We start from the raw sequence: 16,459 nt of genomic DNA on the forward strand, positions 1-16,459 counted from the left end.
AAATCGTAACCACTTTATAGAGTATTTCCAAACCCATTGACCAACTTGTTTTGAGCCACAATTTGGTGACAGTTTTTTTATTGGTGCCCCCGTCAGCTCGATGACTAATTTGTTTGCCATAGAAAAAGTTTATTGGATGACTCACTTTTTGGGGGTTTTGCATGTGCTGCCGCTAAACGGATAGATTAAACTAGAGAAATGCATACAAAGTAGGGGGATCTTTTTCACTAGCCTTTGTACAATGAGCAAATCCCAGAAGAGATTAAAGAGAGACCAAAGTCAAGGCGGATGAAACATGTGTAGATACAGATACAGCAGATACAAAAGATATGTGTATATTATATTCTTGGCAGATTGCGCATTTGCGTGTGACGAGGAGCGAGTCAAGTGCCTGCAGCCCCCCAAAATCCCCCTTGCAACCCCGCCCCTTTTCCTCACTCTCAATATTCCTGAACGATCGTACGTTTTTTTTTGTTTTTTTTTTCTTACCCAACGAAATGCAACTGGAAAATGTAAAAAAGGGGCAGACTGTGGCAGCAAAAGGCAAATTACAATGAATTATGTGGCTTGGGTATTATAAATAGCCGGCACACACAGGGCCGTCGGTTGGTGGAGGGTCGAGGGGGGTTTTCAAGGAGGGTCCAGGGGGGTGACAATGCGTCGTATGAGTAATGCCTTCGCCATATAGTACTTACTTCGAAGTGGTTTGTTCGTGTTTGCGCTGTCGGCTTAGCAACAACTTGAAGACCAAAACTGCCTGCACTTGACAACTTCTCCACAACCCAACCCCCTTCCCTCTCCCCCTCCCCCTCTCTTTCCCCTCCTTTCAATCTTCATTTTGCATTTATTTTTCTCCATCACCATCTTCCTCGGCCAGACAATTTGTCCATGTTTTCTTTATTAGAGCGACTGATTGATGCACTGCGACGCCAAGGGCGTCTCACCCATGGTTTTCCACATTTTTTTACCCCCACCACCACACCCCTTTGAGGTCCACTTACGTCACTTACGTTGGACAAGTGGCCACAAAGGAAAAGGAGTGAGGAAAACCTGTTTTAGCCCTGTCTAATGAAAAGGAAAGTCTTCACTGAATGACACTCAATGTGGTCTGTTGCAACAATTGCAATTGTGGATCACTTTACCTTACATAAAGGAAGAGACGGATTTTCTCGAATTGAAATTGAATAATAAATAAATTAAAACTGGTTAAGGAGACTCATACGTAATTGACAAAAGAAAAAATGTATTTATCACTACGCAACAAAAGTAAAGTTTCTTGATAATGCTTTTTACCAGGAAATAAAACGATAGAAAAAAAAAAAAAAATTATAAATAAATCAAAAACAAATTGTGATAAATTCTTTAAAATATGTTTTTAACCTGAAAAATTTTCGAATAAAGTGTTTTATAATCTAAAAACAAATACAGAACTATTTAACTCTGTTGAAAATTAAACCACTAGACTCGGCACAATGCTTTGATTTTTAATACCTTTTTGTATTATTTAAACACACGATGTCGATCGATCTGAAATGTATACATTTTTACTGATTAATCATCATAATTCTCTTGAAATCAGCGAATGGTTATTGCTTGAATATAAATCGCTGCTTGCGTCTGACAAGCATCTGGAATATAAATTCTAATCCCTTCCTCTGTATTTTTGCAATATTTAAATAGCTTTAATGGCAGATATAAATTCCATTTACTTCTTTTGCCCGAGTTGGCCCCATGGTCAAATGTTGTCATCATCCATGAGCTGAGCTCATAACTTGTACTCAACTCACACACACTGGAAACTAATTTGCCTTTGTCCAAGCTGCCAATTAGTCGGGCAGAAGTAATCAAAATGTCTCTATAAAGTAGAATATTTTATGCAGAATGGCTGGCACAATTTCTTGCCATATGAGACCCTTGGTCTCTTTGTTACAGTGGTTTCTAAGTAATGAAAATTACTAGTCTATAAATAAAATACTTCACAATAAGCTTGAACACTTTTTATTAATATTTGCAACTTTAAAGAGGAAGCCAGACTGTTTAAAAATTATTAAAAAGTTGCTCTTATTTTCTTTAAATATTTACAAGCCTTACAATGAAGTACTTTGCAAATAGTCGCTGAACTTTCTATTTCCCTCAATTTTAATCATTCCATCGGTTGCCATGCAGGTTCCTTCTTCTTTTTCGCAGCTCTGGCTGAATCTTTTCCGGACTTTGTGGCCATATTTTGTATCGAACAATATTTCAGTCAGCCGCTCGAGTCCCGAGGTCTCTGGATATCAAGTGATTGTGTGTTTGTGCGAAGGCAATTGACAGATTTACTGCAATTGGTTTTGGTTTGCCGAAGGCAACGACCCGATCGCTGGTGTTTCCAGACCCAGGAACACAGTGCGTCATCCACTTTGAAGAGGAACCGATAAGAAGGAGACACCTTTGCCTTTCTGCCTCAATCCGATGTTTCCCCTGGAAACATGAAACTATATGGGGGCATATCATTGAATGTGTGAATGTGATTACCTCATGCGTTGCTTAAATCGCGACCAAGGCAGGGCCCAACAAATATATATGTATATAGCTATATATATTGAAATGTTAACTTGACGCGTGGCTGGCATTGACCGACATAGAATAATTGAAAAAGCCCCGAAACAGGAGCCGGGAAATGGGAAATGTGGAGGTTTCGGCCTGTTCTTGGATACCAACGACCTCGCCAAATGAACTTCCGTAATGGGAGGAACGAACCGGCGGAGAAGCGCCAAGAAATGCTTTGTCAATTACTCACTCCCCTTCGATCGAAGTTGATTCACTTTGTGTAAACGCCAAGCGGAATCAACAATAATAAAGTATGAATATAGAAGTAGCCGAAGAAATAGAGGAGCGAGAATCAAATTGAGCATTCAACACTGTTCTTAATGTCATTATTGTTTTGTTTTGCCGTTTTTTGTGCTCACACAACGACGTTAAAATCTATGTCAAAGTCACAGAGAAAGGTATATCTGTCTTGGCTTGTCAGATTTTCGAAAAAAAACTGAACCATCATACTGAAATTATCGGACACCTGCTCGAGGTTTTCGCAGCTCGGATGATCAATGACAAAATAACTTTTGCAAGGTTGTGAGGAAGTATTATATTTTGGCTTCTTAAGTTTAAAAATACTAATAGGAAACTAAAATACGATTTTTGTGGATTATACCATTAACTTTATTGTTTGTAACCTGTCATAATTATTTAAAATGAAATGAAATATGGCAATATGGCATATACTAAAAACAATAAATCACATACACTATCCCGAAATCAATTTCCAGTTTTTTGCGGAACATTTTTGCGGAGAAATGAAAATTCTTGTATTTATTTTTTGCCACAAGGTCAAAAACATTCCCATCCACATGTGCCAAAAGATATAATATTCTTTTTGCTACTTTTCCTTGGCTGAATTTGTTGCCTGTTTTTTTTTTTTTTTTCTTTATTTGGGAGACCTGTCGCCTTTTGACGCATTTGACCTACTGAGGAGCGAACTTTTTGTCCCATTATTTCGCGCTCAAGAAGCTCCTGACGCGGTTGTCACTTCCGTTTGGGATTCCGCCTTATCGGGTAACGTCTACCCAACCCGGCATCCCACCACCCTGCTCTTCTCTATCATTTGTTTATCTTAATTATCTTGAATTTGCCTGAACCAAATTGAACCCCATACACCCACTTGTCAGGCGAACAGATTGTGCAAATGTATCTGCATGTCGGGAGAAAAAGCCATAACAAGCAGTTCAGAAAACAGATTACGGGAAAGGAGGATATTAGGTTGAACATACGTTTTCAATTAAATTTGTTCAAGTTTGCTACCCTATTTAATTGTGAAGTTATTATTATTGTATGTTAGTAGTTCCATGAGAAAATGTGGTTTACGTGCTACGGTTAGCGACATTGTTAGAAACAGTTCTAATCTTCAGATAATGAAACTCTTTATTATCAGCGACAGTTGTTGCCATTCTTGGCGCTAAAGATAATTTACATTACTAATTTCTTTTACTGGGAAAAATGCACGAGCGAAGAGAGTTTTAGTTCAAGTGTTTGTTTGAAGGAAATGTAAACAAATTTGTCAACGCCAATTTAAAAATAACCACTAAGTCACAAATTAAATTGGGGTTCTACTAAATTGATTTAACTTCAGAATGTTTTACTTGAATATACCTTGAAAAAAAGTGAATATTAAGTTAGTTGTTATATTAATATTGCTTATGGCTGTTGGAATTAAAGATATTTTCCAACAAAAATCCTAAAACACCTTTTCCAGGTTAATTATTATTCATTTCCTCCTAATGCATTACCTTTATAAAGCTAAGTAAACATGAGCACAGTAAACGAACATGCATTTCCATTTTATTTTCGTCTCGTTTTACATCTGAAAATGCGCCATATTGGGGGCTTGTAGCCCCCACTCCCCCTCCATCTTTCCCACCCCCTTGCTTACATAAAAGCCACGCTTTACGCTAAAATGAGCTTCGCCTTATGCGCTGCGCACTTACTCGCTGCCCAAGTGTGTGGGGAAAAAAGTGATGTAAAAAATCACAAAATGTAGTAAAAACTGGAAATAATTCGTTTACAACAGTGTGTGCGGAAAATGTAACGAAACCAAAAACACAGCTTGACCTTCGCTTGGGAAATTCGATGCTCCAGAAAAACAACTGGTAATGGGAAATGTGTGCTAATCTTGGCGCCACACGCCTTTCTAATTGGTGATGAAATAACTATTTATAATTACCATTATTACGATAAATGCATTACCTATAACGCAATTTTGAGAAAACTAACTAGGATTCCATTGAATTACAAGCACGAACCTATTTGTAATTATTAAATGTGTCAATGATTGAAACTCTGAACTGGAAACAATTATATTTATGAATTTATCACATAGAATATAATAAGTCATATTAATTGAGTTACAGAAAGACTAAACCTTTTTTTTTAACTCACATTAAAGTTTAGATTTAATTTTGCAGCTTAAACTGTTTAATATGTAAATGTATATAAAATTAATTTGGTTATCAACATTTAAATTAGTTTTTTCTAGATATGCCCTAGTACTAAAAAACTACTACTGGGTATTTAAATAAAAACAACAAGACGCCTCTCTGACGTCGTTACGTCTGTCTGGCGTCTCACTCACACTACGAGAGAGACACGTACTAGTGAGAGATTTCGCAGCACTCCTAGGTTTTGCTTTTATTGCTGTTTTTTGTAGCTGTAAGTGCAACTGATCGTTGGCCGGCGCATTACAAAAAGCTCTCTTTTGGCTCTCTATCCCTGTGAGTCTCCCCAATCTCATTTTCTGGTACTCACACACCCCACATACTCACACACACAAGTACAATCAACGGTCATGCGTTCGTATCGCTTCGTTTTGTGTCTAAAAATAGACACAAATATTGAAGTTGATTTTTATACGGCCATCGCCATGCTCCCCCTCACTCCCCACTCCCGACCTCCTGAAAAGCCCTCCTACCACCAGCCCCCGCCCCTTGAGTCGTTTGGCGAGTTCGTTGTTGCTATCAAGCATCGACTATCAATGTGCGACTATTTTACTGGTTGTTGTTATTGTTATTATGTTGTTGCTGCCTTCATTATAATGCGTTGTTGTTGTTTAAAAATAAACTCTGCTGCGCGTGGCAATTTTTTTCCTATTTTTTCTCTCCCATGCGTTTCTAGAGAGAGAGAGAGAGAAAGAGAGAGGAGAGCGACGTCTTTTTACTTTTCACATGCGTTGATTAAACTCAATGAAATAAATTAAATTTAATTCATGTTTCTGACTCTCTCCGGCATTCTCAGTCTCTACACGGAAAAAATAATAGGGCATTTGCACTATCTGCATTTGCATTATCTTCTTAACCCTTAACTTTATAATCAGGATGTTCTTTAATTTTCTAATAACCTATTCTTAACGCCAATCTTGTGAAAGCAATTTTTTTTTATGTTCTATTATTTATCAGTTTGATATTTTGAATAATTATACAATCTGTTATTTACAAAACCGTTTATTTGGTTCAGTGCTTTCTCACTATTTCTCATTTATAACACAAGAATTTGAAAACTTTGCGCAACATTTTGCAATATTTGTTTTGTATTTTTTCGCGCCAATATTTTTAGCACCTTCTCCAATTTTTCTCTGTCGTTGGCGTTTTTGTTTATTTTCCTATTTAACGCCACGAGCTGTTTTTTCTCAGATAAAATTCAATGGGGGGAGGAGGGGGAGGCGTCTGGCGAGTGCAACATTGTTGCCTCGGTTCAAGTGGCTGTTTTAACACAATGATGGCCCAAAGCGCTACGAGTGCATAATGGGTACTTTTAACTGAGTGGGAGTGTGATCTTACGATAAACTAAGATAAAGTACATGGCAGATAGAGAATATTATTGGCTAAAGATAGAGAAGAATGAACTCAGTATTACAAATTATGTATGTACATATTATAAAATTATAAACTGTTCTTATCTAAACCAAAGTTAGCGTTTTATAAATTTTATTTAAGGTATACTTTATCATCAATTTGAGTCAAATTATTATGCATTAAAAAAAAAGTATAAATCCAAATGATTCACGCAGATCACGTTCCTTTTCCATTTTCCACAACTAAAAATAAAATGTTATTAAAGTAAACATTGACCAAAATAAAACCTAAGTATTCATTAGAGAACAATAAGTACTAGCTCATCTATTTCGCGCAAAAATTTCAAAAATAAGTTCAGCAACCGTTCCAAATCGAATTCCATTTCCACTCGAAACAGAAAATTCCCTTTGTTGCCAGGCAGGAATGTTAACGAGGTGGTGTGTGGTGTGGATTGATGTGCTCCCTAATCATTATCAAACAAATATAAGAAAGAAAAAAAAAACCTGACGACTCACAACCTGCCCCACTGTGGTTGCGATGCGAACTGCGAACAGAAATGCTGAACAGGTGTTTCCATGTGACGAGAGCTGAACTTTCATCGCTCGAAATTAAATGCGAACCGCCAACAGAGGGAATACCTCTGATTACGACTGCCCCCAGGGTTTTTGCTCGCTTTTTGTCTCTTTTTTTTAATATTTTTTGTTGCTTTTCGGTTCCCTACAATTGACACTTCTCTCACTTGTTTTAGACATTTTTTGCTGAATATTGAAACCTCGGCAGAGCGTGAAACGCCTTTTATTGATTTATGGGCGCCTCTTCGTGCGCTGAAATCGGCCGATTGATTGATTGATGATTGGCTTTGACTTTGGCTATTGACTTCTTGCACATTTACAAGTCAAATTCGGCCAACAAAAAAAAAAAGCGAATTAAGAGAGTACAAAAAGGCAAAGCACTGGGAAAGTCAAAACCCTATAAAAGAGACCGCCGAAAACACACAGAACGAAATTATTGATAGACGTCAGTTGGCTAAGATCTTTTAGATAGCAAATCGCAGAGGTGGAGGGCAGGATCGGACCAGAGCACATGATTTAAATACTAAAGGCAAGAATAACAAAGAACCAAGTAAAACGAAAAGAAAAAGGAAAACAACAATATCAGGCATATTTATTTGCTCATAAATTTCTACGGTCCGCGAAAGATAGCAACCACCACAGCGAGACAATGTCCCCATCTCTTTCGCCATCTCTCCTCATCCTCTCCTTTTCCCCCTCGCTCTTTCTCTCGTATTCTCCATCCTTTTCGCTCGCCAAGTGGCAAGTGGATGGTGGGATTCTTCTCACAGTGGGTCAATAATCGCAATCAATTGAATGAGTTTATGTGCTGTGAATGCAAATTGCTGCTCCTCAAACAAATTCTTACAAATTGAATATAACACACCATTTCGGGGAATTTATTTTATGGATATAATGGGGACGGATTATAATGACAGGATCGACGCCTCCAAAGTCTTGAGTCTTTCAGCGAAGAAATTAAAATTATGAGCTTAATGAAATGTAAAATCAAATTTATTTTGTCGATTATTAAATCCTCTAGAGTCTAGACCACTTGTAAATTATTAATTACTAATTGCTTAATGTTCACTTGAAATCTAAATTGTAATACATCCGAATCTATTTCTTTGATGATTTTTTCTTGACTCATGAGCTATATATGCATTGAACCCCATAAGAAGTTTGCTTTCTCACACCATGGAAATTTTAATTAAATTAATCAGAATGGATTCCTATGCAAACGTTGGATGGACATGTTCATTTATTAACGTTCTCTGTTTACTTAATCATGTCAGACCCCAAACAGTGCCAAAAGTTATCAGAGTTCCTTCTTCCTTTTTTTGCATGTCAAACTTAATTTGATATTTTGGCTGAAAGAAGGGCAAAGGAGCCCCTTTCGTTGCCAAATTGTGGACAGGAGTTGGGATGTAAACAAAAAGAAACAGAATCGAACTAACAAACGAAGAGGGAAATTCTTTTGATGGATTGAGGCGATTGGCAACTAACCTTGTAAAGGCATTAAAAATGATATAAAATACTCAACAAATAAAATAAACAAAAAAAAAACTTCGGAAATTATAGTATGACAAGAATGGTTCGATTGGAAAGTGTAATAAAATTTAAACTTAATATAAAAATATTATGGTTATATTTTACAATTTCATAAAATGATAAGTAATAGTGCCTCATACAAATTATATATATTGCTTCTTGCAACCATTTACCATACTATTTTTCTTACGGTCTGCATTAGATTGTTCGTAATTACTTAATTTTCCTAGTAAACAAATCAACTTGTGACTTCCTGACAAACCCCCTTTTTCAGGGGGACATTGTCACAAAAAACACCACAACAATGCCCATAAATAAGCGAAAAGAACCATACAATTCATTTGGAAAATAGGAATAGGCTGGCTTGGGGGCAAGTTAACTGTTGCCGGAACTGAGAACGGTTGGAAAAGTGGGGAGGCGGGGTGAAAGGTACCACCCTGCCGAGGAACGACCTTGACAGCGAAAAATAACAGTCGGCACACGGGTGGATAAAAAAGTAGTAGCGAAATTGTTATTATCGTGTGTGGGCAAACAAACAAACCAACAAGCAGCAAATCGCAGAAAGTTGATTATGGATTTGCATTTTGGGGGAAGGCTCGAAACTGAACTGAAACGCAATTTCCACTTGCTGCCTGCCACACAGCTGGAAAGTTACTCGAACCGAAAATCAATAAAAAGCGCCGGGAAAATGTCAAACGGTGCTGGGTGAAAAGCGGCAGCGCTAAAGTTAGTTGCACGTGAAAGTTGCAGCACATGAAAAGTGTAAAAAAAAGTGTTTAAATCTTTTTTAGTTGCACCTTTCCTTTAATTAGCATCGTTCGCACAAATTGCGGGGGCGTAGTTGTCTGCACTTTGGCAAAAGGTCGTTAAAATGTCCGACGGGAATTAGCGAATGGTTTTAAACTTTTTCCAACGCCTCTACTCTATAAAAATATTTAAAAATGGAAGTTATGGATACTTTAACGACTTTTACTTAAATGCAAAAGCTAATTAAAACTTTCGACAATATACAAATTTTTAAAAATAGTTAACGAAAAAAGTTTGTTTCATTTCTTAAGTGCAGGATCTTAATTTTTGTATCGTGGAAAATTAGATGAAAAGATTTTTACTTGTTGCTTTCAACGAATGCAAAAATGCATGCCTAGTTTGAAATGCAAATTAATTTCTAATAGAGTGAATTTACCCAGAAACATTTCAATACATGTGAATGAACCCTTTGTTTGCCCCGATTGACGTATTCTGATTCTGATTCTGACGCAGTTGGCCCAGACTAACATTTGTTGACCTGAAATCCACAAGTGGGCGACTGGAAAGGAGGCCCCAATAAGCGTGTCGACGTATAAAAGAAACTCCCCACCTAAATAGGATGTGATGAACTGAAGCTCAAAGCGGCTCCAAAACAAAAATGTGCGTGACAAAATGCATTTCTGTTATCAGGCATTTGTTTTGACCCAAAATGGTTTTCTATAGGCCTAGTTGGCGAGAGTTGTTGTTTCCTCTGCTTTCGCACCTAATTTGCTAATTTGTTTATTTGTAGAGTGGGTGTAGGGGTCAGTGAACTGTGGAAACTTTATGTTTTCGCTTAAATGTAGCCTTTGATTTTCCTTTATCAGTGACTCACACTATTTGCTTGCCTTATTGGAATTCAATTCATTTCCGTTCCACTAAGCTAAGCGTTTGTATCTTTCATTCGTTCTCCAAGTTGCATTTACAATCGCGTTCTCTCACTTCCATTCATATTTTTTAATCAACTTCTTTGTCTCGCCTTTCATTCACTAAGATATTTCTGTTCCGCATTCGATTCAACTTTCTATCGAAGATTAGGAGGCCTTAGATAATAATACTAAGCTTTTAATTCTTTAAATACGGAATATTCATTTACCAGATTTTCAGATAACATTTTTGGATTGTTTATTTTTTAAAGTTGGGACCGGTTTCCTTTCACATTCTTTTTCTTATCTTCTTCAAGTTTGCCTAACTTTGTGCATTCGTTCTAATTAATACAACTTCGTGTCGAATGAGCCAAATTTTGAGATTTATAAGATCTTAATTAGCTCAAAAATGTTGTATATAGTAATAAATGTCTTGCGGTAGATCATGTATATTTTGAGTTTTCTACGACTGACTAAGAATTTTTCTAGTCGAATATTCTCGCCCACGCAGATAAACGGGAAATTCCCATGAAGTGTCAATATTTTTATAGGTTCGTGTTTGTCTAATTTTTAAAGTGTTGCAATCTAATTAATAAAATCGATTTTTATTTTTTATTTAACAAAGGCATTTTCAACGATTTTTTTTTTTAAATCCGTTAATTTTTTTCTACAACTACATATTAACAAAGAAAAACAAAAATCTTGTAGCCTAAACCTAAATTTCCCTGCCGTTTTATGGGTAACGTTTTTTGCAAATGTTTTTATTATTTTTTATTGTTGTTGTTGATGTACAAGTAGTTTGAAGCCGGTTTTTTCTTTGTCTGAATTGCTCGTTCCTTTTTAGCTATTTCGCCGGCTTTTATTTTTGTATAAAGTTTGCGATTTTTTTATTGCTTTGTTTGGTTTGCAGAGTGCAGAGTCTCTTTGTTGTTTGCCAGTGTGTTTATTAGTCATCATCTATGTACATACACTCCACAATATACACTCCGATTTCCACTTACAGAAACTCCATAAATGTTCGATGTTTTCCCTCTCTTTCTGTCGCATAACAGGCGCCCCTTTGTTTGCAGATTTTTCTTGTTTTTTTTTTTGAGTTGATATATCGCAGCTGTGTGGAGTCAGAAATCAACAGCTGTTTTGCTCCCTGCTTCTTCTTCTTCTTCATCTGACAACGCCCACATGGCATCCACACAAGCTCACACACCCACGTAAACTGACTAATACCAAGGCACATACAAAGTTTGGAAAAGGAAGTTAATCAATCTTACGTGGGTAGACTAAAGTTTTGCTTATTAAAAGGAGGAAAAACTTGTAAGAAAAAATCTACATACATATTTACATATGTATCAGAAATGGTATTAATTTTGATATATGTATTACGAAAAATATGGCAATTAACTTGCCTTGCAACTATTTATGTTGTAATTATAGGTATACAAATACAAAATAATTAGTTTTATTTTAAATAGTTACAACTTATGAAAATGTAAAGATCCTTTAAATCGCATATAAGTTGGGTTTAGGTTATACCAAAAACTCCCTTTTAAAAACCCTTTTAAACAATTTATAGATATTTTCGAGGCAATATTAATATAATATATGTATTAATATTATTTTATATTAAATATATTTGAAATTGGGAAACCTTTATGAAGACTCAAAACTAGACTGTTTAAACTGTGTTAATAATTTCTTGGTTTGATCTTAATGTTAAATGCATTTAAAACTTTCTAGTTAATGAATTTGTGATGACTAAGGAAATGTGTATGTATTTGGTTTAATTTATCAGTATGTTCATACAGCCCAATCTATTGATGCCACAGCAGTCGAAATTTAGTCACTCTTTTGTGAATCACTTTTGCTGCTGTTTGGCGCTGCACTGCTGGCCACAGATCCAATTAATAAGTAACTAATTAAATTGCAACCAAACACTTGGCTAATTGAAAAAACGGTGGGATGGATATATGTCTATATGTCTGGGGATATGGCTGGGCGATTCAAGTGAGCAGACGCCTTGACGCTCCATTAATTTCGCATTAATTTTCCTCACGCGCGAAAATGTGAAATTAATTTATTTACTTTGCCTAATTATTGTTTGTCAGTGAGACAAACACACATACACATACGCAAAGGGGCGGAAAATTGAGAAAGACACATGCAGTTGTCATGGACACGAAAAACAAATGAAAGCCAACAACATGAGATAAATTAAAATTAAATAAATAAAATTGTTTGCACGAACGAACGATGTCGACGCCAAAGAATAGAAGAAAATGCAAATTTAATGAACATTTCTTGCAATGCTTTTGGTTTATTACCTCAAGATTAAATGAGGCATACTCGAAGACATTGTTGATATACAAATTAATTTCATCCATTAAGTGGTAAGGTTTTGATATTTAATTCAAAGGTTGTGAAACTAAAAGTATCACTAGTTACATTTTATTTGAAAATGCATTAGTAACATATCTTTCCATTTATTATTAATGAGTATCCCCTCAGTCTAAATCTTTTATCTTGACGTTTTGCACTGTTTATTCAGACTTTCTATTTTCTCTTTAAGCTGCCTTGTGATCGGTCAATTTGTCATTGCCAAATTTGATTTCCGCACAGGGTGCATCATTGGCATGAGAACATTTTTAAAGATACTCTAATTCTCGAACAAGCAAGCATAAATCAATTGGAAATTCATTTCGCTGCGCAACGCAATTTTCCCAGAGAAAATCCATTGCAAATGCAATTTCCAATAAGGTAAATGGAGGTCAGCAAACGATCTATTGATTGCATTCTTACGATATTGTTGATTTATTTGTGCGGTTATTAGGGGAGGGGTTGGGGGCTAGAAACTCATTAAACAATTTGCAAAATTGTAATTTTACAACTGTGTAAATACTTTACGTCAATGCTTCCTGGTTGTCGAATGTGTTTATTGCATTTTTGAATGAAAGGTGATTTGGTTTTAATGCTTAAATACTTCCTTTGTCTAATTTAAGTTTAGTGAAGTTTAAAAAGCTAAAAGTATTGGAAAACAAGTATTTTAGGGGTTAAATGTACTAAAAGGGTAATAGGTAAATTTAATATTGGTAAGAATTAATGATAAACTCCTCATTATCATTCTCTTTAAACCAAATTTAATATAAAAATTTATAAAATTGCACTCAACAAACTTTCAAACTTTTTGCATAAAATATTAAATAAAGAACTGAAATAAAGTATTCTGGTCTTTTATAAAAAACAACGAATGTTTGCATTTAACTTTCCTGCTTTTATGTTACCCGGAAGCGTTGCATAAAGAACGAAGTTATATTTTTGGCATTTATCAGTTGGGGAAATTAAATTTCGCCTCAGTTGCAGCACGCTCATGTTCCGTTGCTTTCTTTTGTTTCTTTCTTTTTTGCTTTTCCCTTATCAAGTAGCAAGTCGAGTTGGTTCCGTGATAAGAGACAACCCATCGATTATGCTTGTCTTACGTGAATTCCGCCGTCATATGGACACATACACATACATACACACATCCAACTAAGTAGTCATGGGCTTTAAACAAAATGCAATACATGAACAACAAAACAGTGAAAAAAATCGAAAATAATAGATTTTGTCGTTTGACGGTTGGCGCCAAGGCGCTTAAGCAAATTGTCGTGTGTTCGAATATAGTATACCTATGTACATATATATGTACGTATACGTGATATCGAGAGGGGCGTGTGCGGCGTTGTTCCAATTCGCCAATTCTCTTTTAGTTTCACTAAATCTTCTTTCCTTTCTATTTTGCATACCCTTTAGGAAGGTGTTGTAATTGCTTTACTTATTTTGCGGAAATTAAGATGTTGTACAATGTACATACTAAATTGTTAGACGATCATCTACTGTTATACGAAGAAATTTGCTCAACTGCTAGAAACAATACAGACAAAACTTCCAAACTAAAATTATTATTCTCCAAAAATGTAGGATAATTTTACACTTAACCAAAATTCAACGATGGTAGTTTCAATTAAAAAATTGTAAATAAAATTTATAAGGTAAAGGGTATAAGAACATTAAAGTTAGGGACCCAGTTTTCACAATTTTCCTTACTTTTCTTGGTCCCGTTTTTGTATTTTCTTACTGTGATTGACGGCAACAACAAACTGAAACCGACAAATAACAAAATGTGAAAAAAAAAAGAGACTGACTCGAAAAAAATAAAATAAACAATTTCTCAAAACATTTAAAAATAGTGCGCAAATTGCTATTTTTATTATAGACGGCAAAAAAGAAAATGCCAAACAAAAACAAAACAAATGCGACAAAGACTTGAAGTCAATCGATTCTCCGAGCGAAAGAGAGGGCAAGAAAAGCTTATCACCTAAGTTCTTCTCTCATTCTCTCCCTCTCTCTGTTACTCTCTTACATCGTTGGGATTTTACACACGTGAATTATTTTGTTTTGACTCTCCCCCATTCTCCCTGTTTCATTTTCTCTTTATTTGCGTCTTCTAATTGCATTCTATCGTCGTCTGATTTGTTTTGTTATTGTTTTTTGGTTTCTTTAACGCCTTTTTTTATCCGTCTTTCTCTCTCGCTCTCTTCGAGTTTGTTATTGATCGCTATTGTGCATTGCACATTATCACCTTGTTTGTATTTGTTGCCATTTTTCTTACAAAATAGTACAACAAAAACAGACAAATTGGTTGCGACTGTAAACACATTTTTTATTGCGTTGCGGGTTTTTAACCCTATTTTTAAATCTCCACTTTCCATACAAATAACTTAAATGTTATTTAAATATTATTTGTATAAATAATTATAATCAAGGAAAAAGCGTTCTTGACTGTTTATAATTGTTTGAGAAATTTTTTTTATATTCAAATTTTGTTTTATATCTAACACAACTTTGGCTGATTTTTTTAATAAATCATTTAGTTAATTTTGATTTAAACAAAAAACAGTTTATGTATTTATTCTAAATTCTCACTTTTAACAAACATTTTACATTATACGTTTCTTATACATTTTACGTTTCTTATACATTTTACACAAAGTTACTTAGTATTTAATAGCACTGCTTTCTGCTCAGTTCACTGCTTCTTATACAGTTTGGGTATAATTGTAAAATGCTAACTGAGTGCAGTGATTCTGTGGTAAAACAAAACTGTAAAAAGCAGTGCAGTTTAAACAGGAACTTTAATTTTCTCAAGCAGTTTAATTTCCAAGCAGCTAACGTTCGCCACCTAGCGGGCGGTGTTTTAAACAATATGTCCGTGCAGTTCATAAGTAGTTCGCTGCTTCAGCAATAGGAAAAGCAGTTTAAGCAATAGGCAAAGCAGTTTTAAGCAAGTAGTTAAGTTAATGATTGATAAAATACTGTTAATTTAAATAATAAACCTTACTAATCAATTTTTCTTGTTTTCAGGTAAGCAACAAAAACAAAGATATGATTGTGCCTTTTTTCCATTGTGTGTATGTAAGTAATGTTCAACCTTTCCTACCACCCATAATAAATCCTTTACACTTTCTCAATCTTTATACATATATCTTTATCGTTGTTTCTGTCCGAACATTAAAACATTTAAATAACTCATGCATTGAAAACTAACTTGTAATAATTTATTCTTAAAAAACACACTGTAAATACCTAGGTTTTGTTTTATAGATATTCGCATGAGAATGATTTGTTTGGAATTCTTACAAAAAATAATAACTTCGCTACTTAATGACTTAATTAGTAAACATAATTTAAATATATATGAAATGAATGAAATTAGTCATGTAGTATTTTAATGAAAAGCAATGTTTATAACCACTATCCAAAATTGTGTTTTCTTCTTCAAATTTATATCTATTCTTTCTTGAATCTTAATAATTCTTTACTTAATGAGAAGCAAGCTTACATTTGGTGAGCAACTTTCTTGCCAAAATATACTTCAGTTTTACAATTTTTTCCTGTGAATATAAATCCTCTAAAATGAAACAAAGTTTGCTTAAAATTCCCTTTATCCAAGAGAATTCCAAATAAAGTGCCATGCGGATGTAAGTTTCCCCACTTGTAGTTTAGTTTTATTTTTTTTGGTGTTGTCCCCTCTTTTTCTGTATTTCTGTCCCCCTTCGCGCTTACGCAATCTTTTCTGCTGTCCTTTCGAGCTAATTGTGATGTCAAATCAAACTGCCGAACTGCGAATGAAAACCGCAAGCACTCGAAATCAAATTACGTAAATAGAAACGAACAAAAGACAATTCGCAAATAAATTTTGGCTTGGCGGGTTAAAAGTGAAAAAGTGGTGGTCGAAAAGCAAAAAAAAAAAAAACAGCAGCGGCATACGTTCGATGAAAATTCGCAGATAAAC

The 16,459-nt window shown here is 35.0% G+C and overlaps 1 protein-coding gene across 9 annotated transcripts in view; it reads left to right on the forward strand.

The window, feature by feature from the left end:
• LOC108094493 (protein bunched, class 1/class 3/D/E isoforms) overlaps window positions 1-16,459 on the forward strand; it is a 100,610-nt gene that overhangs the window by 12,831 nt on the left and 71,320 nt on the right. The window contains exon 3 of one of the 9 annotated variants that reach the window (XM_017195088.2): window positions 15,529-16,371. The exons of the other annotated variants lie outside the window; for them this stretch is intronic. Coding sequence (XP_017050577.2) covers window positions 15,529-15,532 — 4 coding nt within the window. The 3' untranslated portion in view covers window positions 15,533-16,371. Of the gene's footprint in view, window positions 1-15,528; window positions 16,372-16,459 lie in introns of those variants that run through there. 9 annotated transcript variants of the gene reach the window in all.

Source organism: Drosophila ficusphila, unplaced genomic scaffold, assembly GCF_018152265.1.
Source record: "Drosophila ficusphila isolate 14025-0441.05 unplaced genomic scaffold, ASM1815226v1 contig_607, whole genome shotgun sequence".
In the NCBI taxonomy this organism is placed as follows: Eukaryota; Metazoa; Arthropoda; class Insecta; order Diptera; family Drosophilidae; genus Drosophila; species Drosophila ficusphila.